Source organism: Rhinoderma darwinii, chromosome 1 (assembly GCF_050947455.1).
Source record: "Rhinoderma darwinii isolate aRhiDar2 chromosome 1, aRhiDar2.hap1, whole genome shotgun sequence".
Taxonomy (NCBI): Eukaryota; Metazoa; Chordata; class Amphibia; order Anura; family Rhinodermatidae; genus Rhinoderma; species Rhinoderma darwinii.
In genome coordinates, this window is record NC_134687.1 from 194,460,578 (window position 1) to 194,483,151 (window position 22,574).

Consider the following 22,574-nt stretch of genomic DNA (forward strand, 5'->3'; position numbering starts at 1 on the left):
GGGCCAGGGCACTTTGTTTGCGTGGTCTGCCGTGTAGTAAGTCTGCAGAGGACAAATCCTCACTGTTTGAAGGAGCGGCCTGGGTTTACAGTAATTGCTTGCCAAACACCGCTTACACCCGCAGGGTATGGAGGTTGCTCAGCCTCTGAGCGCCCTCCATACATCCCTAAGACACTTATCACGTACATGTATGTGATAATGCGTCAAGGGGTTAAATATGAAGGCCAAGTGACGGGCAGAAGGAATGGTGAAGTAAAAACGCTAAAGGCAGAGACTAGCCGATCCTAGGAGAAGATCCTCGGGAAAGTGCAGAGCGTGGTGTCTGTCCAGGAACTACCGAAAATGAGGCGTAGAAGCCACTGCCAAAAAAGTGTTCCCTGGGGAGGTCAACAGCCAATCACCTCAATAGGAAAAAGTGCTCAGTCCTCAGGGATCCCAAATGGGAGCCATGCTCAGAGGCCCTTTAGAGAAAAGGAGGGGGGGGGGCGATACTCACCCCTATACCTTAGCCCGTAATTTGTGTCCAGTTAAGTCCCTTCTAGATGGAGACACTGGTTAGCAGTGCATTGGGCCCTGAGTGATACTACACTAGTGGGCTACAGGGGGATTAGAGCGTCTGCTGTCACCTTTTCTTCAACAGTGAAGTTATGCCACACGGTTCTCCTTCCTCTGGTCGGAGTAGTGGAAATCTAGTCAACCCTGTATTCCTGGCCTAAAAAGGGAGAGAGTAAAAATGATGTAGGAAGATCTGCCTCTTACAGGCACTAAGCTAAAAACTGGTTTAACTCTGTGCCTGCAGGAGGAATTAGCTGGTAGGAGGAAGTAATGCTTTTGGTGTCCGCAGCTGTACCCACGGTCATCTGTGTACCCAATGACAAGGAAAGGTTTAAAGGCTACAAAGACTGGCACGGAAATATTTTTTTAAATATTTTTTCTTTGCTTACTAAATCTACTTTCTAAATAGTCTTCATTAAAAAATGTCTACCAGTTCATTGCTGTACAATCTGTGTAACCCCTGTACATAGCTGGATGTCCCGCTGATTTTAACATGGATCTGACAGCGCACTGCTCCTTGCTGATGTCCTCATCGTGCTTTCTCTGCTCTCCCCTTACCATCTCTATTCGAGAATCCATCAGGGAGGGGGGGGGGGGGGGACTAGACAAACCGCAGAGCAAACTGTGTGAGGTAGAAAAGAACCCACAAAATAATTGGCAGGGGAAGAGAAGTCTAGATAGGGGGGATAGAACATACAGCAGAGTCGAGGAGGGGGGGGGGAAATCACATAGGCTGTGCTGTATCACAGTGTAGATAGGGAGGAGAGCACACATGGCAGATTCTGCATGTCGAGGGGAGAGCGATCACGTACACAGGTAGCATTAGTTTCCGTGTGTGCACAGTAAAGAGATTGTACAGGGGCTACGTTAGAAGAAGAAATCAGTACAGGAATGAAACTGCTAATACATAAGAGCTAGTGAAGGCTGCAACATCCTGGACACACAGGCCTCACATTCAGCATGTATTACTGGATGGGATACGTAGACACGAGAAAAGTGTGAAACTAGGATCAGGTTGTAAATTGCACATCAAGGGTCTAAATTAATGAAGGACTGCAGATTGCATTCTGAAACTTAGTGCAACTCTTTTAGCGCCAACGGCTATGGACTTTTTTAGTTAGTGGTTGCCTGAAGTACAAAAAGTTAAATCTCGTCATACATGTGATCGATATCCGTATAGATAGAAACACTGTACGCTACAAAAATACCTTTCTATTGCAAAGAGCATATAGTCAAAGAAAACTTCCCAAATGTTTCACAATGCTTGGTTTTAATGGTTTTATACTAGTGGTTGAATGTGGAATGGTTTTCATCTATTTTGTCGTCGTCGTCGTCCCCCCCCCCCCCCATGAATCTCAAAAGGTCTTGGATTTTGTTAAAAGAATCGGTGTGTGTCTCGCCCAGGCACCTCCTTCCCCACACACACACCTAAAATTAAAGTTTAAATAAGGCTAATGCTTTGCTGCTTTTCAGGTTCTAGAAATGTATTGTATTAATTTCTGTGCTGTTGCACAGTCATCCTTATTGCTGCAGGTTTTAGGTTGTAATAGCAGACAATAGATGTTTCTGCCACCAGTGCAACGGCTCAAACTCGCATATGATTGAATTAATTTCTCTTCCATTTTGCACGATTTCCATGACCTTTATTGCATGCCATTTGCACTTTAAGCAGCTAAAGGTCACATATAAGGAAGATAGAATGTAAATTTCTAGTTATTTGAGTTAATTTTGTGATTAAACTAGTGCTGTAAAATGAGAATCTTGTTAATTTTTTCTTTCCCCAGAACTGGTAGCAAGTTAGGGATATCTCCTTTGATGCTGGCAGCTATGAATGGGCACACTGCTGCTGTTAAGTTGCTCTTGGATATGGGTTCAGACATCAACGCACAGATAGAAACCAATCGAAACACAGCACTTACTCTGGCCTGCTTCCAAGGAAGAACTGAAGTGGTTAGCTTGCTGCTTGACAGGAAAGCTAATGTAGAGCATCGAGCAAAGGTAAATCCAAATTTCAGTAGGTATTTAGCTAAGATAAAAAAAAAACTTCTAGTAGCTTTCACGTATATGTATGTCAATGTTTTTCTGGACTGTGTAATGTAATCCCAATTAGGGATGCATGATGCATCGAAACTTCGATGCTGTTTCTATACCGTGCACACTCAAACAGTTCGATACCCTTATTTCATGTATCTCGATACTAAGCTGTGCGGCTGCAGCTCCTGAGTCCTGACAAGTGCGCCTGGTCAGCATGATGTAATGTGACCGACGCTGCACTAATGAGCGGCGGCACGGAAGACTGGACATGGTGAACGCACCGCAAAAAACCCCAATGTTCTGTCTTCAGTGCCTGAACCGCCGATCATTAGTGCAGCGCCGGCCGCATCACCTCATGCTGACTGCGTGCACACTTATTGTCAGGAGCGGGACAATGGCCGTATTACACAGCTGCAGTCCCACTCTAACGGCGGAGATCAGAAATCTTTATTCGCCGCCGCCATTCCCCTGAATGCTGCGATCAAAGCTGACCACCACCGCAGCATTCAAGGTGAAAATTAGAAGGGGGGATGCCCCTTGGGTTGGGGGACACCATATATGGGAGGAAAGCCCAGGGTCCTTTGAAGGACCCCAGGGCTGTCTTATCGAAGTATGCCCTAACAGGAAATATGGTATGTCCTAACAACTGGCTGTGTACTATCCGTACACAGGCTAATGTACTGGCACATATCTGATATATGTCAGTACATTACAGTTTAATAATAAAGTAAAAACAAAGTAATGTTAAATAAAAAAATACACATACACCTTTTTTACAATAAACATTAAAGAGGCTCTGTCACCAGATTTTCAAACCCCTATCTCCTATTGCAGCAGATCGGCGCTGCAATGTAGATCACAGTAAAGTTTTTTTCAAAAACAAGCATTTTTGGCCAAGTATTGACCATTTTTATATTTATGCAAATGAGCCTTTCTTATGTCCAACTGGGCGTGTTTAAAGTTATGTACAAGTGGGCGTGTATTGTGTTCGTTACATCTGAGCGTTTTTACTTGTTTTACTAGCTGGGCGTTGTGAATAGAAGTGTATGATGCTGACGAATCCGCATCATCCACTTCTCTTCGTTACCACCCTGTAATTGACCGGTTACAGCGAGATTACGCTTTGCTCTGCTGTAAGTACCACAGAAACGTTACCGGTCATTTACAGCGTGATCTCGCAAGATTACACTTGCTCCGCTGTAAGTACCATAGAAACAATAATAAAGTGCCGGGATTGTGAATAGACATCCCGTCCTGGCTGGAAGGAACGTCTATTCACTGTCTTAACACTTCAGTAACGTTAATATGTCAGTATAAGACAGCACATAGCGAACAACGCAGTGTCACTATGCGCTGACTAAATGAACGGAGAGAAGTGCATGATGCTGGTTGGTCAGCGTCATACACTCCTCTGTGCAACGCCCACTTGGTCTAAAGTAAAAACACGCCCACTTCGGCATTAAGCAACTCATTAGCATAAATCTAAAATCGCTAATAAAGTGGTGAAAACAGATTTTTTTTTTTAAATAAAAAGCACTGCTGTCACCTACATTATAGCGCCGATCTCCTTATGTAGGAGATAGGGCACTTATAATGTGGTGACAGTCTCTTTAAAGCCGCTTGTGTTGATGGCACTTTTTCGCTCTTTTTTTTCGGTCGTCCCCTACTTGGGTGACATTCTCAAAGTCTACTTCCAAGGAAGACCAATGGTGCCAATCTCCAGATCACTCTAGATACCCTGACTTGAATCAGCTGGAAAGACCACTGGAAGTCTTGCCTGTCCCTTTGTCAATTAATTAGTCTTTGGACGGACCAACACCCTCGCCAACAGGGTGTCTAACATCATACCTAAGAAATGCAGTCCTCCAGCAAGGGGGGGGGGGTAAAGACTGCGGAGGGGAGCCCCTTACCTCTGCTTCTGCATGAGTCCTGGGCACCATGGTGGCTTCGATAGAGTTGATCCCTTTTGCTCAGTTTAACACTTGTCTGCTATAAAAGGCAATCCTCTCCTGGTGGATTCCTTGGACCTAAAAATCCTCCTTCCCTTAACCGTACAATGGTCCCTAGGCTGGTGGCTCTCATCGCCAGCCAACCCCCCCCCCCCCCCACCCCAGAGTCACCCACTTCTTTCACTGCAATGGCAGGCCTTTTCCACAGATGTGAGTTTCCAAGGCTGAGACATTCAGGAACCTCACGGCTCAGGGCCTTTTTGACCAGATTTGCTCCCACTGCATATGGACTTAATGGCGTCCAGGTTCAACCGCAAGATTCCCCGATTCATATCTAGCGCTTGAGATCCCGAAGCATGCGTGGTTCAAGCTCTAGTGGCTCCATGGGGCCCATTCAACCGGATTTTCTCTACCCCTGACTTGAGGAGGATCAAGGCTGAGAGGATTTCCACCATCCTTGTGTCCTCGTCGTTGGTACACAGACATGGTGGCTCTTCTGACCAATGTCACCTGGCCATTGCGCCTCTGGCTCGATGTGCTCTTAGGGACCTCCCTTCCACCAGAGTTTATTGTTGCTACGTTTAATGGCTTGGCTGTTTAAAGCCACAGTTTTGAGAGCACGGGGGTTTTCCAAGCATGTTAACCACACAATGTAGAAAGCTGGGCCTGCCTTTAAAGCCTTACTTGGAGAACTATTTACGCTGCTGTGAGGACTGTAATCTTCCGCCCTTAGTTTTCTCTGTCCAGAAACCTCTCGTTTCTCCAAGAAGGACTGGATCACAGTCTGGTTCGGACTTCCTTTTAAGGGGAGGTGTCTGTGTTATCTGTGCTCTTCAAAAGAACTGGCATCCAAGTATGTTTTGTACTTTCAGTTCTATGTACAGGGCCTTCCTCTTTGCCCAAGTTGGTCTCCCCCCCCCCCCCCTTCTAACTTAACGAGGAAATCCTCTTACCGTCCTTCTGCCATTCCCCAGTGTATCCCAAGGAACACTCTTTTCACAAGTTGGATGTTGTCCGTGCCTTGTGGCTCTATTCATCTATCGCTTTCTCTTTGTGCAAGTCAGATTCCTTGTTTGTTCTAGGAATTTCGAGGAAGAGGTTAGCTGCTTCTAAGGGCTAGTTCACACTGAGTTTTTTGCAGGAGGAAAATTCCTCCTGCAAAATCTGCTCGAGGTGTTTTTTGCACAGTGGTTTGACAAAAACGTGTCAAAACAGTAGTCGAGGCGTTTTTTTTCCGTCTCACACTGATTGAAATGGGGTTTTGGAGGCGGAAACCGCCTCAAGATAGGTCATGTCGGTTTTTACCGCGAGGTGTTTTTTCCGCTTGCGGTTAAAAAACTGCCTCCGCCTCCCATTGAAATCAATGGGAAGCATTTTCGGCTGTTTTTTGAAGAGTTTTGTGGAGCGGTTTCCGCGCCAAAAAACTCAGTGTGAACAGGGCCTAAGGCTGCTATTGCCCTCTGGATTCGCTTCTTTACTCACAAGGCCTACCAGGTCAAGGGAAGAAAACCCTCCGTACAGATTACAGCACATTCCACTATCGCGGTTGGAGCCTCCTGGGCTATGCGCCATCAGGCTTCTGCTCCTAAATATGTAAGACTGCTACCTGGTCTTCTCTGCACACAGTTACCAAGTTGTACAGGCAACATACTTTTACTACAGAAGATGCTTTCCTTGGTTGCAATGTCTTACAGGCACCTGTATAGCAGATGACTGACGTCCTTTGTCTTCTGTTCCCACCCCTGAAAAGTAACACGGCCGACTTTCCCTGTCTGAATAAGCCCTTAGGCTTCATGCACACGGCCGTGCCTGTAATCACGCCCTGCGATTGCGGGTACGGCCGTGGACTGCTGCCCACATTTTCAGCTCGTGCTCCCATACAAAGTATCAGCGCACGGACCGTAAAAAGCAAAAAATAGGACAAGTCCTATCTTTTGCGGTACACTTCTACGGCCCGGACACCTTCCTGTAAATGTTGGACATTTGTTTTCTCCGTATTTCTGATCATTCATTACCTTGTTTTTCTGCTTATGTCCAGACTGAATTAGCTCGGTGTCTATAGGAGGGATATGTCCTGTGGGAGGGACCAACACTTTTTAATTCTTTAGTGTCAAGCCTCCTAGTGGCAACAATATATACCCACGGTCTTTGTTCCTCAATAGACTAGACTGGAAAAGATTTTTAAGCTGAGAACTCAAAAAATGCCCTTTTCATAACCTTTATCCTTGAACTCATAAATGTAGTGATGCAAAGGGTCAATACAGTAGTCAAGGTTACTCCTAGAATATTTGTCTTGAATTCAGTGTTTAAAATGCCCTGTAATGAGACCCCAAACGATCTTGAAATAGCTGGTTGCAGTATTGAATTCTGACCAGTGTTTCTTTTACAGACGGGCCTAACACCGTTGATGGAAGCGGCATCTGGTGGTTATGCAGAAGTGGGACGAGTTCTTCTTGACAAAGGTGCAGATGTTAATGCTCCCCCTGTGCCATCCTCCAGAGATACGGCTTTAACAATTGCTGCAGACAAGGGCCACTACAAGTTCTGTGAGCTACTTATTAGCAGGTACATCCATTTGGCTGTTTGGTTTGCAATATTTGAAATCTTTTCCCTTCTCTAATAAATATAGTAGTAGCTTAGAGACCTAATAATAATTTTACACCTTTTTTGCTTTTTTAAAGAGTTTCATGTGTTCCATTTTTGTTTATTCAGACTTCTGACCTCCTCCATCATCATCATCATCATCATTCTTACTACTGACATTTACATTGTCAGAATCTTAGTCTTGTTTTAAAGAATGTAAAATATAAGGCAGTATTTGTTGCTGAACATTTCTTTTCTTATTCTAGGGGAGCTCACATTGATGTGCGGAACAAAAAGGGGAATACTCCACTTTGGCTGGCAGCAAATGGAGGTCATTTGGATGTTGTACAGCTACTTGTTCAAGCTGGAGCAGATGTCGATGCCGCAGATAACCGAAAAATAACCCCACTAATGGCAGCTTTTAGAAAGGTATTGTACTGTGTTTTTTGCACTAGTTAATGGTTTGGCATATCTGAAACGTAGTCATTTTAGCTTTTTCTTACTATGTACTTCTATTGATATTCTCGTGTTTTTAAACATTTTAACTTATGATATATTATATTTTGCAGTTAACTTTGACGCTGTCTTCTATTGCAGGGTCATGTTAAAGTGGTGCGTTACCTTGTAAAAGAGGTAAACCAGTTCCCATCAGATTCCGAGTGCATGAGATATATTGCAACTATTACAGATAAGGTGAGGTGTTCGGTTCGCATGTGTACTATAAGCACATAAGTAATCTGCATGCAATACCAATTAGCTTTTTTTCAGTTGAATGTGGCAACTTCCATTTTCTAATTTTTCACTTGGGACCTTTATAATATTTTTATCCTTATTGATTAAGAATTTGACTTGTGATATGTAAGGGTGGTTACTACAGTGTATTTAAAGTGTAGCTAAATGTTTGACAAACTTCTGACATGTCATAGTGACATGTCAGTGCTCGGACCCCCACAAATCCAAACTTCTGAGACCCCCACCAATCGCTAGAACGAAGCAGCTGAAGCACTAGTGTGAGCGATCAGCTGCTTCGTCTCTGTTAGGCTTTTTCCGGAAATAAATGTATCGGTGTATGGACTCAATAGAAAGTCTATGAGCCCATAGTCCGATACATCCGCTTTCCGGAAAAAGCCAAACAGACACAAAGTGGCTGAGTGCTCACACCAGTGCTTTAGCTGCTTCGTTCTAGCGATTGGTGGGGGTCTCAGTGCTCGGACCCCCACCAATCCAAACCTCTGACATGTCACTATGACATGTCAGAAGTTTGTCAAATGTTTAGCTACACATTAACATCTAGAATTGTGCTTATATCAGCTGTACTTACATTTCTGTTTAATGGGCATGTTTAGGATGGTCAAACAATAGCTGGTAAGGTTGTAAGTGCTCACCCAAGGTGACTCGGTTGTACTGGATTAAATTTTAGGTCCAAAAATTTCTATATAACTAGGGCGATTACAAATGGTATACTTTGATCTGCTGTTTTGAAGAAATTATTAGTGTTGCCCATAGCTACCAATCAGATGAGTTGTTATTTTCAATCCTGATGTGGAAAAATAAAAGTTGATCTGATTGCTCAGGGCAACGGAGACTTTCTTAGAACCGTTTTCATTCCCGAGATGCAGTGCTTTTCTGGACAATCAACCTTATGTATATTGTGATTTCAGGAGATGTTGAAGAAGTGCCACCTGTGTATGGAATCCATTGTACAAGCCAAAGACAGGCAAGCTGCTGAAGCGAACAAGAATGCCAGTATCCTCTTGGAGGAGCTGGATCTAGAGAAGGTAATAGTTTTCTCCAGGGGTTTGCAAATCTAACACTTGTAACTGGAAACATTTTTGCGTTTTAAAAACCGAAATAAACATACTGTGTGTTTTAGAGAATTGTCACGTTTATTTGTGCAGAAAATGTTTTGAATTTGGGTACACTGTATTTACACTTTTCTCATTCAAATTTTAGCTAAGAGAGGAAAGCAGAAGGTTGGCTTTGGCAGCAAAGCGAGAGAAACGCAAGGAGAAACGGAGGAAGAAGAAAGAGGAGCAGAGAAGGAAACTTGAGGAAATTGAGGCTAAAAATAAAGAGAACTTTGAGCTCCAAGCTGCTCTTGAGAGAGAAAAACAAAAGCTTGAAGGTAATTGAGACCATGTTGGCCAATAGTTATGATGTAAACAAGCATGCAAGTGTAATTAAAGTGTCTGTCCAGTCCCTAAAAATTGATGGCCTATCCTCAGGATAGGCCATCAATAGCTGATGGTCGTGGTCCAGCTCCCGTGACCCCCACTGATCAGCTGTTTTGAAGGGGGTGCATACATACGAGCACTGCACCCCCTTCATTTCTACTTGCTCAATAAATCGTCGACATGGGTGTATCAGCGATTCACAGGTATTGCAGCCTTTTCTCCCATTCACTTCAATGGGAGAAGAAGGCTGCAATACCTGTGAATTGCCGCTACACCCATGAGGACTATTCAGTGATCAAGTAGAAATGAAGGGGGTGCAGCGCTCATACGAGCTCTGCACCCCCTTCAAAAAAGATGATTGGCGTGTGTGTCCCGGTAGTTGGACCCCGACCCATCAGCTATTGATCGCCTATCCTGAGGATAGACCATCAATTTTACGGACTGGACCAACCCCGTTAAGGGGCAATATTTTGCAGATATTACATTTTAATCAAGTGGAACCTACTGCTTTATTGCATTTGTATGAGAAACTAGCACTGATAAAAGAATTCTGGTTGCTGATGACCAAGGACAGTGCTGCAGAGGATGCTCTAAGGCCCTGCTCACACAGGGTGTATTTAGTGCGCTTTTTTGGCGTGTAAATCACGTAAAACACGTTATTTAAGATTCCCATTGAAATTGGTGCATCTGACATATATTTTTTACGTAGGTGAATTCTTAGGTACCGAAAACGCGCCTAATTCCCATAGTCTGAGAGTCCTAATTATGCGCACAAAATGTGTCAAAAACTCTTGTAGTTTAAAGAGCGCTTTTCAGAAACGCTAGCGTATTTGTCACGTTTACACGCAGTGTTTTTTTTGTGCCATGTGAACAAGGCATACACTGGTCTATGCAGGCCTACACAATTACTGCTTACATCACCAAAGCGAAAGCAGCAGACCTAGCAAACAGAATTTGCCCTGCACAAAAAAAAAATGGTCTTCAGTTATTGTTACAGTTCAGTATAACAATTTGACGTATTGGCATATTTCTTCTTTTCTTTGCACGTGCCCTACAATTAACGTTAGTAATGGGTACGTTCTCATAAAGGTGAACAGCTAAAGTCCTTAATGTGCATTTATTTGTTTTTGTCCAAAAGATGAGCCGCAAGTGTTAACAGAACCACCTAGTGCAACAACCACCACCACTATTGGGATATCTGCTACATGGACCACACTGGCGGGCTCGCATGGAAAAAGAAATAACACTATAACCACAAACAGCATCAAGAGGAAAAGCAGAAAGAATAAAATTGCTGAAAATGTGCAGATAATCTTTGAGGACCAGCTCCCAATATCATATGGGCAACAGGAAAAGTTAAATGGAGAATCCAAAAGTAGCAGCACCTCCGAAAGTGGAGACAGCGACAATATGAGGATCTCCAGCTGTAGCGATGAAAGCAGCAACAGCAGCAATAAGAGTGACAATCATTCTTCTACCAATGACGGCGGTCTGCAGAGCAAAAAGAAGCCGTCAGTTCTAGTTTCCTCCCCAAAGGAAGAAAGAAAAGTACCTGCTAAAACTTCCGTAAAGTGAGTTGTAGGACTTTTTGTTTTGTGTGCGTTCTTTGAAGAAAGCATTTTATCCAAGCAGAGTTTTGCGGCTTTAGGTTGCCTAATAATGGTAATTCAGCAGAGGTGTAGATTGCTTCATTAAAACTTCCTTGCCATAAGACCATTACATTTTCTGTAACAAACTAATATAATTCCTTGGATTGGCCATCAAGACTGGCTGGGGTGGCAGGGTTTATGTGCTTGAGGCTTTTGAATGTGTTTAAAACCCTTTAAATAAAATTAGAAAGTGGGGAAAAATATATAAGTAAATTAAAAAAATTAGTACTCAAAATAAGATTGTAGACCTTTCACATTTTACACTTCACTCGCTGATATAATACTCCTGAGTTATATACTTATCCATGACCATCTAAAGAGTTCATCAAATGAAGCATTTGCTTGATGCTCGAGTTAGGCTAAGTTCACACTTGCGTTGTATAATCTGTTACTTTGATCCGTCTTAAGATCAAATGAGGATAAAAACAGAACCGTTAAAAATCCCATTGAAATCAATGGGATTTTTGTTTGCGTCCGTTTTGTTAGTCATCTGTTTTTTTGTTTGTTTTTTGACTGATATAAAAGTAAAAAAAAACGGATGTCCATATTTTTTTTTATTGGTGTCCGTGTAAACAAATGAATTGTAATCCGTTTGCATCCGTTTTAATTTCATAGGGAATTTTAACTGATCATTTTTTTAAAATCAAAATAAAAGGATAAAAATGGATTAGAGTAACTGATTATACAACATAAGGCCTTAATCACACGAACGTGTGCGTTTTGCGCGCGCAAAAAAAAGCTGCTTTTTTTGCGCATTGCAGTTGCGTGTGTCATCAGTGTGTGCTGCGTGGCTGCATGATTTTCGCGCATATGCCATGCTTATAACACACGGTTTTGACGTTTAGAAAAAGAAATGAAGGAAGTGCTTTTATTTTTTCCTTCATTTCTTTATCTACTGTTGCGCGAATCACGCGCGTCACACGGAAGTGCTTCCGTGTGCCGTGCGTGATTTTCACGCACCCATTATCTTCAATGGGTGCGTGATGTGCGAAAAACGGCCAAGTATAGGACATGTCATGAGTTTTACGCAGCGGACATACGCTGCGTGAAAATCACGGACTGTCTGAACGGCCCCATTCACTAACATAAGTCCGTGCGACGCGCGTGATTTTCATGCGCGTATCATGGACGTAATACACGGTCGTGTGAATAAGGCCTTAGTGTGAACTTATGTCGGATCATTGAGTTTGGGGTTCCAGTTGCTCCTGAAGTATATGATAATTACTTGTGCTAAATAGAATTAAATCTCCTAATGTGTCTTGCGTTAACTTGTGAGATAGGATTGCTGCTTGTTATATGTCTATATTTTCATTATTTTGAAGGTTATCCGAATCTTTCGTCGAAACAACAAGCAATTCATTGTCCACAAACAGTAAGATGGTCCCTTCGCCACTCTCATCTCCTAATGGGAAATTCACCATTGCCAGTCCTAAAAGGGGACAGAAGAGGGAAGAAGGGTGGAAAGAAGTGGTCAGAAGGTATGTTTCAGTGGTATTTGAACCATGTTTTCTACAGCATAGCCAAGATCTTTATTCACTACCAGAAACTGTACAAAATTTACTATTTAGTCTATTTACTAAATAGATTTCTGTTGAGCATAAAGACACATGTTAGGAAGTGTCTTTTTTTTTTTTTTTTTTTTAATTAAGCTTATTACAGTTAACCTACCATTATTTGAACCTGTGCAGTTATAAAGTATCCCTTCATATTAGAAAACCGGAAACTTGACTTTTTTGTAACTTTTGTTTTCACAATTTAGATCATAAAAAGGAAAGTCAAAGTTGGAAACAAAATCAATACATAGGTTAGATTTGCTCTACAAAGACTTTCAAAGGAAAGCTTGGATGATAGCATTTCAAGTGTAACAGTTTCCATTGACGCCCCCCGCCCACCCCCCCCCCCCCCCTTAAATCAATAGTACAAGTGAGTATATGGAACTTTGTAATATATCCTATTACAGAAAAATGGCGCTTTTTTTTCCTCAGTTTCAGGCACTTCTACCCCTCCCCCGTCACCTGCACTGATCATGCACTCAGTGAGGCAGAGATGAGTTGTCAACTCACAGATCAGGTTTTAGCTGCTGCCTATAGAAGTCTATGGAGAGGGGGGAACAAGAGAAGGGTAATGGCTAGAGAGAGACACCAGAGTGAGACAGTAAACCACTTACGCGAAGCTGCATAGAAGAACATTACACAGCAGTAAGGAGCAGTGTAGCTCTGAATCAAGCACTGGGGTCATCGGTGTCTCTCTCCTCTGTCTCCCTCCAGCAGCTCCCCTCTCCATAGACCTCTTTGGGCAGCTGTACCCTACCTGATCCTTCAGTGAGCGGTTTTCAAAACAGATTAAGGGTTTTAGCCGTGAAAAAATTATCAGGGTAGGGGGAAGGAGAGGAGCCTGATGAGCGGAGAAAGAGGGGCTTTTTTTTCTCTAATAACATATATTTGAACGTTTCTTATTGGCTTATGCTATTACTATAAGGGAAAAAATGTAAACGGTTACATTTTAAAGGGGTTTTTCCATGGCGGACATTTCACATATCCACAGGATATGTCAGATAGATGTGGGTCACACCTCTGGGACCCGCACCATTCTCTAGAATGGGGCCCTCTAAACCCTGTTCTAGCTTTTTGTGTTCACGTGGTTGGGAGTTATGGAAACAGCGCAACTGTGACCTACGCTGTTTCCCTAACTCCCATAGTAGTGAATGGCAGTTACGGAAGCAGCGTAGCATGCGAGCTACGCTGTTTCCGTAACTACTATTCCGTTCTATGGGACTTACGGAAACTGAGTTGCTCAGTGAGTTAAGCTGTTTCCGTAACTCCTGATCATGTAATCTGGTTGTGGCCGGGAGGCAGCGTGAGCACCAAAAGCTAGAGCGGGGTTTAGGGGGCCCTGTTCTAGAGATAGATGCTGGGTCCCAGCATCTATCTGACGTTTGACATATCATGTGGATATGTCTTTCATGGGAAAACCCCTTTAATACTGTTGGGTAACTACAGTATGTGTATATGGCATTATAACTTTTTATATTCTGATCTAAACTAATTCCGCATTTGGAGAGTTTGAGGTAAAAAAAAATTGTCACCAACTAGTCTTTCTTAGTGCCAAAGATGTTTTCTAATGAATATATTGGGTCTAGACCTTGCACATAAAACATCTTAACTACAGATGTTGTCTCTTATGAACATAAATTTATTGTAAGCTTGATGTGGTTCCTTCTTGGTTCTAGGTCAAAGAAAGTGTCCGTACCATCAACAGTCATTTCACGAGTTATTGGCAGGGGTGGCTGTAACATCAACGCTATCCGAGAGTTCACGGGAGCCCACATTGATATAGACAAGCAGAAGGACAAAACTGGCGATCGCATCATAACGATCAGGTAAAATACGTTTGGAATTGGCTGAAGAACAAATTTAAGAATGATCAAAGAAATTGGGTGGCAGAGCACAGGAAAGTCTGTTTTTTAAATGGGTTAACAGGATTTGAGGTTCTTTTTTGTTTTGAGATTTAAGATCCTTTGGGTATTGCATAAAATCCGCTTTAGCGGTATGTAAGCTGTAGCTAAAACTGGAGCTAAAATCTTTTTTTTAGAAAAAAAATATGCATCAGTCCAATTGTGTTAGAGCCCTACTTTTTTGTACCTTTTTATCCAGGATGATTTTTTTAACTTTAAAATATTAAATACATTGGACAACTGATTTGGCAGTTTATAGATCATCCTAATACAGATTGGTAATATTCCCGTTCATGTTCGCTTTATCCCGTGGGAAGTTAATCCAGTATTGAAATACACCTATGAAACCATTACAGTATTAAGCCTGAAGATGCTTCCTGCTGAAATGTATCAAAAAAGAAAAATGGCATGAAGGCTGAGCACCAAAACGTTTCAGTTCAGATCTAGTATAGATACCACCCGCCAGCTAGTGAATATTGGGGGGGGGGGGGGGGGTTCGAAAGCTCTCCACGTCAGTTTTATCATGTAGCTAAATCACCGCTTGAACAAAGACTTGTTTGCGCAAATTTTTTTTGACTTTTCTATTTTTACGCCACATTCACCACTTTTCTTTGAGAAATGACTGGGCTTAACAGGAGGGGAGGCGCACCCGGCAGATAATTTTTCTATCATTTATGCTAGAAAATAAGGGTAAATTTATAGGGCAAATCTACTGTATCGTTGCTGGAGTAGATTTTGATTTTACCGTAAACGGACAGCCAGAGTTGCGCCAATATTAAGAAGTGTGCCTCTTATTAAATTAAGCGCATCTTACTCTGATTTTCTTTCAACTAGGACTCCAGTTGAAATTGCCCCCATTAAGTACAATTTTAATTTACGAGATAAATTGCTTAAAGTTGTTTTAGTCCGAACCAGATGTTTGATCTTCTTATTCACTATGCACCACCTCAACTGTTTATATGAAATACTTGGTGTCCTTGTTCTGTTAGCTTTTGCTCAAACTGAGGCAACTGTTTTCTGTATGACTGTCTCTACATTTTGACCTTTGAATCCTACCTAACCTGTTATTTATGTATTCCATAGGGGAGGAACCGAATCCACCAGACAAGCAACACATCTGATTAATGCACTTATTAAGGATCCTGATAAAGAAATAGATGAACTGATCCCAAAGAATCGCTTAAAAAACTCCGCAAATTCAAAAGTCGTCTCATCAACCTCTGCCACTATACACTCTGTTAATAATTCAGTTATGGGAATGAAAGTTACAGCTGTCACAGTTTCTTCATCACAAGCTGCCTCTGCCCTTACTGTGCCAGCTATCACTTCAGCATCGGCTCACAAGCCCTTGAAGAATCCAGTGAATAATGTGCGACCAGGATTTCCAGTATCTTTACCTTTGGCTTACCCTCCTCCCCAGTTTGCTCATGCTCTACTTGCTGCTCAGACTTTCCAGCAGATCCGTCCAGCACGGTTACCTATGACGCACTTTGGAGGACCATTTCCCCCTGCCCAGTCTACCTGGGGCCCATTTCCTGTCAGGCCTCTAAGTCCTGCACGAGCTACCAACTCTCCCAAATCTCACGTGATGCCTCGCCATACTAACCAGAATATCAGTAGCCCTCAGGTGATCCCAGGAGTCCCTTCGTCCTCAAGTCCATCAGCTACCATAAACTCTGCGGCCTCAGTGCCTGTTTCATCCACAAATGGGAGCCTCGGCTCACCTTCAGTCAGGAGACAACTTTTTGTCACAGTGGTCAAAACCTCTAATGCTACTACAACCACAGTTACCACAACTGCAAGCAATCACATCACCACACCAACAGCCTCAACCTGCCCTGTTCCCACTGCCAAAGAACATCATCCTATGTCATCACCTTCATCACCTTCCCCACCATCCTTGCTTGGAGGAGGATCTAGAAGCAGTCCCTCTGATTGCCTGACCTGTTCTCCAAACAAAGGGACCAAACTTTCCACTGAGCAAGATTTGGTTATCCAACCTGTCATGGAGATCATTAGCTCAGGCAACAGTAAGCAAGCGAGCTCTACCTCTGGGAGTACCACCATGCACTCGGCTCATCCACATCCCCCAGTGTCTGTTTCACAGGACTCCCGACTTTCACTAATCCAGACACAAGTTCCTCCTCCCCCGGACCCAAGAATGGCACCATCTCTCAACTTGGCAGGCAGTGGTCCACCTCACCACACTGCTCCTATCCCAGCGTCCTACACCATGACCCAGTCCTCTATGGTGTCTACGCCATCCGCTGCTATAATGGAATCCTCTGCAGTTAGATCTCACCTACATGGAACAAACCCTGCACATAAGAACCAAGTCACTGTTCAGAATTCCCCTGTGTCGGGCATGGTTTCTCATTCAAATATTAAGCGACCCCAAAGTGTACCTTCAGGTCCACATCCTTCCAATCTAAGTACACAAAGTGCTGCTCAGAGTTCCAGTCATCCTTCAGCTAAGCCCTTGCCCCCCAATTTCAATTCTCTGCCCTATAGTCCATTTAGCACACTCTTTGAAAACAATCCAAATCCCACTCATCCCTTCTGGGGTGGATCTATGGTCTCCTCACAGTCGGCTTCAGATTCCATGCTTTCCACACAATCTTCATATTTGCCAAATCCAGAGTCTATGCTTCCATCTGATACTTCCAAAGCCCCAGGTTTCAGGCCACCAATGCAAAGGCAAGCTCCAAGTCAGTCAGGTGAGGTTTATTTTTATTTTTTTTATGAAATAAAGCATATACTATATAGTTACAGTCCCAGTAATGGGCTTTACACTTTTTGTTTCTATGATTAAAAAAATATGGTACCGTCAGTGTATTAATATCCCCCCCCCCCCCTCCTTTTTAAGGTATTGTGAATATGGATTCCTCTTACACGTCTGTGGCATCATCCACTACTCATTTGGGTACCTTTGCCTCTAACATCTCGGGAGGTCAGATGTACGCACCCGGAGGAGCACCCGCAGCTGCTAATTTCAACAGACAACATTTTTCTCCTCTGAGTTTACTGACCCCCTGTTCATCAGCATCTAGTGGTAAGGCAGACGTGCACACAATCTAACTTAAATTGGTCGGTCTTCTAGTTCCAATGCTTTGTTCACACTTATTATTTTTATTTATTTTGCTTTTTATTATTGCAGTTTATTTCTGAGACTCAAACTTTTTGATCAGTTGCAGAGAAAAAAAAGACCATAGGGGTTATATTATTACTACTATTATTATTATTATATTTTTTTTATTTATTTTTTAAACTCTGCCTTGGTAAAACAAAGAGACTTTTGTACTATATAAAGTTTATATATAATTTTGGCTAAATGTAAAAAATAGAGCATTTCCACCCAAAGCTTATGTTTTGTTGCAGTGGTATTTTCCAAAATGTGGCAAGCAGATGTACCACTACTATATTGCTTGCCTCTTGTATTCGCTTCTAAGCACCTGATAAGTTGTACTGTTAATGCTTCAAAGTGTCAGTTGTTCATACACAAAAACAACAACCAAAAAGGTCATGTGATACTGAACTGAAAACTACTATAAACGTACTGACACAGCAGTTGGTATGGGTTGTCTCTGGGTTTACAGAGGCCAGTATATAAATTGTTCCTGAAAATATTTGGTGCTTTTATATTTGTTTATTTTATCTAGATTCTTCAGCCCAGGCTGTGTCTACTGGCGTTCGAGCACAGTCTCCTTCATCTTCGGGAGTTCCTATGGTGTCTGAGAAACCCAATTCTGTGCCTCATGACAGGAAATTGGAACCGAGAAATGTGCCAATTGGAACCGAGAGATCTGCACGTATACGGCAGACGGGAACTTCCACACCATCCGTAATTGGGAGTAACTTGGCAACGTCCGTCGGACACAGTGGAATATGGTCTTTTGAAGGAATGGGAGGCAGTCAAGGTAAATAAAATTAAAGAGGCTCTGTCACCAGATTTTGCAACCCCTATCTGCTATTGCAGCAGATCGGCGCTGCAATGTAGATTACAGTAACGTTTTTATTTTTAAAAAACGAGCATTTTTGGCCAAGTTATGACCATTTTTGTAGTTATGCAAATGAGGCTTGCAAAAGTCCAAGTGGGCGTGTTTAAAAGTAAAAGTCCAAGTGGGCGTGTATTATGTGCGTACATCGGGGCGTTTTTAATACTTACTAGCTGGGCGTTCTGATGAGAAGTATCATCCACTTCTCTTCAGAACGCCCAGCTTCTGGCAGTGCAGACACAGCCGTGTTCTCGAGAGATCACGCTGTGTCGTCACTCACAGGTCCTGCATCGTGTCAGACGAGCGAGGACACATCGGCACCCGAGGCTACAGATGATTCTGCAGCAGCATCGGCGTTTGCAGGTAAGTAGCTACATCGACTTACCTGCAAACGCCGATGATGCTGCAGAATCAACTGTAGCCTCTGGTGCCGGTGTCCTCGCTCGTCTGACACGATGCAGGACCTGTGAGTGACGTCACAGCGTGATCTGGCAGAAGCTGGGCGTTCTGAAGAGAAGTGGATGATACTTCTCTTCAGAGCGCCCAGCTAGTAAAAGTAGTAAAAACGCCCCGATGTACGCACATAATACACGCCCACTTGGACTTTTACTTTTCAGCACGCCCACTTGGACTTTTGCCAGCCTCATTTGCATAACTACAAAAATGGTCATAACTTGGCCAAAAATGCTCGTTTTTTAAAAATAAAAACGTTACTGTAATCTACATTGCAGCGCCTATCTGCTGCAATAGCAGATAGGGGTTGCAAAATCTGGTGACAGAGCCTCTTTAAAGTCCATGTCAAGGAAAATTGACTTTTAATTCTCACACACCGAAGTGAAGTGTCGGGCTTCTCCGTGGTAACCCCTCTTGCTTTAGAGTGACCGCTTTTGGCTAACACGTTATGTAGGACCCATAAAGCAGTCTCTCACTTTGTATCCTCTACCACAATCTACTGGTATTGGGGGCAAAGTTTGTGACGCTTCCTTTTTTTTTTTAACATTTCTTCTCTACAGTCATTGCAGCTATAACCATTCCATGGTAATATTTTGGCGTTGTTCACACTGCAGAGACATGCCTGTCACTGTATCCTGTGATATACCAAATAACTGAACCAAAATAAAATACTTAAAGTTGCATTGAGCAATGAAATTAAGTAATATATTCATGAGAATAAAAATGTTATCCAATGTGCCAAATCCCTACAGTAGCTGATATTGGACTCTAAGGATTTTTTTTAAAAGGGTTTCCCAGGTTTCTAAAATATTTTGCATATGGGCTCAAATTGTATATTTTACATACGGATTCTACTTTGGTCCATTTCCTCCATTCGTTCTTGTCATAGCCGCCACTATTGAGTATACTTACGTTTTGGTCCCATATGCAAAGACTTTAGAATTCTGAAAAACTCTTTTTTAAAGGGGCGTTGTACAAAGACACTGTTGTGATATTTTTGTCTGACCTGTTCTATTTCACCTATTCTATCTTGACCTACATGGATATGTTAAGAGACTGTTAGATTGCTTAGAATACTGTAAGACTTCAGTCCTGATCATGTACGTGCTGCAGCACATACTTGAGAAGTAAACTTTCCTTTTTGTTTTAGATAAAGTTTCAGACTGGTGCCACTCAGGCATGGGAAATCACATGATGCACAGGCCCATGTCCGACCCTGGAGTGTTTTCACAACATCAAGGAATAGAGCGAGATACATCTGGCATAGTAACTGCTTCAGGAGCATTCCATCAACATCTGCCTGCCGGCTACATGGACTTTCCGAAAGTTGGGGTAATAGTTTTGGTCCATTTTTCTTTTTCCACAAGTACATTTTTTAGTATATCATGGGCCAAAGCTAATTTTGTTTACTTTAAAGTACACGGTAAATGTAGTCTTCTATTTCTGATTGGATGAATTGTCTATATGAAATGTTATCGTTTCCTTACAGGGCATGCCGTTCTCCATGTATGGAAATGCAATGATTCCTTCTGTAGCTCCAATGCCAGATGGCACTGGGGGACCCATTTTCAATGGACCTCATGCTGCTGATCCTTCTTGGAATTCACTCATAAAGATGGTTTCAAACTCTACGGAGAATGGGCCTCAAACCGTAAGTTGTGGTGGTTTTATTTGTTTTTTGTGAACCTTTCCTTTAAGATTGTACATTTTTTATTTTTTTTATCTTGGTGGAAGTAGTTATTTGTGTGTACTCAAGTATAACATTTTTCTGTAAATTAAAAATGTAAAGTATTTGGCCTAACTTGTTAAACTAGAAATTGGAGTCTTTTTTTACTATTTGGTTATTGTGCAGAATAAATTGGTTTAAACTGATCATGTCCCACATAAGCTGCATGAAGGGTATTAAATTCAACATAAGAACCAGGGCACTTTTTTTTATGATTATTACATATTCAAGGGGCTGTAACTTGCAGACTGACCGTCAAGTGCTGGGTTTCTTAGTTTAATATTGCTCTAGTTCACGATTTAAGATACCACGAAGTAGCATAAAGCTTGTTGGTAAATGTCAGCCTACTTAAAGATGTATCACTCAAAACACTATATATGGTTTTGTTTTTGCAGGTATGGACTGGAACCTGGAACCCCCACATGAACAGTGTACATATGAACCAGATGGGTTGATTTGAATTGCTTTGCTAGCATGGAAAATCGTTAAGCGAGTAGAGAAGATAAAACACAATACCTTCATACCACAGAGGCAAAAAGAGATGACATACTCCCAGATCATTCTACTGATGTGCTTGACTGAAGTGTGTAGGCTTTTTGCAGAAGAACTTACTAACTGACCTTTTTCTGTGACCGTTGTGACCGCCCAGTTCTCATTACCACAAATTTCACTATGGTTAGCCCTCTCCCACCTTTTTATTTTATTTTCGTTTTATTTTCCCCCTTTTTCTTTTGTTTATGGACATAACTTTATTTTCCTTGAAGCTGTTTGGCTGGTTGGTTTTAGTACTGTAAACTGCTTCTGAGCAAACACAGAAAAAATAGCAAAACTATGTAACCGATTCTGAAGTTTTAGAATGGCAATTAAATGTACAATTGTTTACATAACAGAAATGGCTAAGCAGAGAATTCAGTATGTCCGTATAGAGGATCTACATTATGTAGACTTAAATTAATGTGAGATGTACCTTCATATTCAGAAATCTGGATGTTTCCTTCATACATTAAACTATTAATAAGCATACGTTTTCGGCTTGTTTCATTTTAAAGTGTTCTAGCTGGGCATGGTTTTACCTGCATCTATAATGGTAAAAGTTTCACACCGGTAACTGCTTTCCTCAGTTTCCTTCAGCTTTAAAACTTCCCAAAACAAAAGTTTTCTTGTGTTCCCAAGGGATTCAGATCCATCACGCTTGAGTCATTGTAAAGTGTTTGGTTGCCTACAGCACTCTCCAAGCATGGAATGTCTTAAGATGCGAAAATTCACCTATGTCTGAAAAATCACCACATTTTAGACCATGTCCAATCTGTGATCGCATTCATATGGCAAAAAAAAATATCCAGTGTTTATTAACACAACCCCCAAAAAAAAACAATGCAACATTTTGACTGACTCAGGAGTCCTTGTCAAGCATATATAGCATACAGATTGTACAAATCTTTATAGGACGGAGTCAGGGTTAGCCAATTAATGTGAATTACTAATGAGAAATGAACCTACAAGATTCAATTTAACCTATAAAAAGTCAGTGACAAAGTGCCCATGTATCCAATTTTAAGAAATTTTGTATCAAACAGTTGAAACTTACATTAAATGGATGTGTGCAGCGCCAGAGACCAATACTATCTACTGCACATGCTCAGTCGTCTTAATGTTACTACTACAATTGCGCCAAGTTTCCAATAGATGTGACATCGCCAGTTACCTGACAACGGCACGTGCCAGCAATACAAATCGCACATGCGCTGTTAAGTCAGCATCTCCGACAATAGAATTCCCAGAAACTGCGATACCAAGGAGATGTTGGACACGTCTTCCTGGCAGCGATTGTGTCTGTTGTCTCAAACAGGAGAACTGTATTCAAAAACAATGGTAAGTATCGAAGCATTAGGAAACCTATTCCCTATCATATACGGTCAGGGCAGCCATGATAATATCTTCAGTATATCACGAAATAAATAATCCTTGAGTCAATGGGAATAATCCTGTGTCACTCACACAA

At 42.1% G+C, this 22,574-nt stretch overlaps 1 protein-coding gene across 6 annotated transcripts in view; it reads left to right on the forward strand.

Annotated features, from left to right (window-relative positions):
- ANKRD17 (ankyrin repeat domain 17) overlaps nt 1-21,593 on the forward strand; it is a 110,536-nt gene extending 88,943 nt beyond the window's left edge. For all 6 annotated transcript variants that reach the window (XM_075860681.1, XM_075860682.1, XM_075860683.1 and 3 more), the window contains 15 exons: nt 2,340-2,553; nt 6,928-7,103; nt 7,388-7,550; nt 7,719-7,814; nt 8,783-8,899; nt 9,075-9,246; nt 10,434-10,866; nt 12,267-12,422; nt 14,174-14,323; nt 15,482-17,115; nt 17,265-17,450; nt 18,058-18,315; nt 19,997-20,178; nt 20,336-20,497; nt 20,968-21,593. In XM_075860681.1, the coding sequence (XP_075716796.1) occupies nt 2,340-2,553; nt 6,928-7,103; nt 7,388-7,550; nt 7,719-7,814; nt 8,783-8,899; nt 9,075-9,246; nt 10,434-10,866; nt 12,267-12,422; nt 14,174-14,323; nt 15,482-17,115; nt 17,265-17,450; nt 18,058-18,315; nt 19,997-20,178; nt 20,336-20,497; nt 20,968-21,027 (4,159 nt within the window). In that variant the 3' untranslated portion in view covers nt 21,028-21,593. The remainder of the gene's footprint in view (nt 1-2,339; nt 2,554-6,927; nt 7,104-7,387; nt 7,551-7,718; nt 7,815-8,782; nt 8,900-9,074; nt 9,247-10,433; nt 10,867-12,266; nt 12,423-14,173; nt 14,324-15,481; nt 17,116-17,264; nt 17,451-18,057; nt 18,316-19,996; nt 20,179-20,335; nt 20,498-20,967) is intronic.
- Nucleotides 21,594-22,574: the final 981 nt, after the last annotated feature.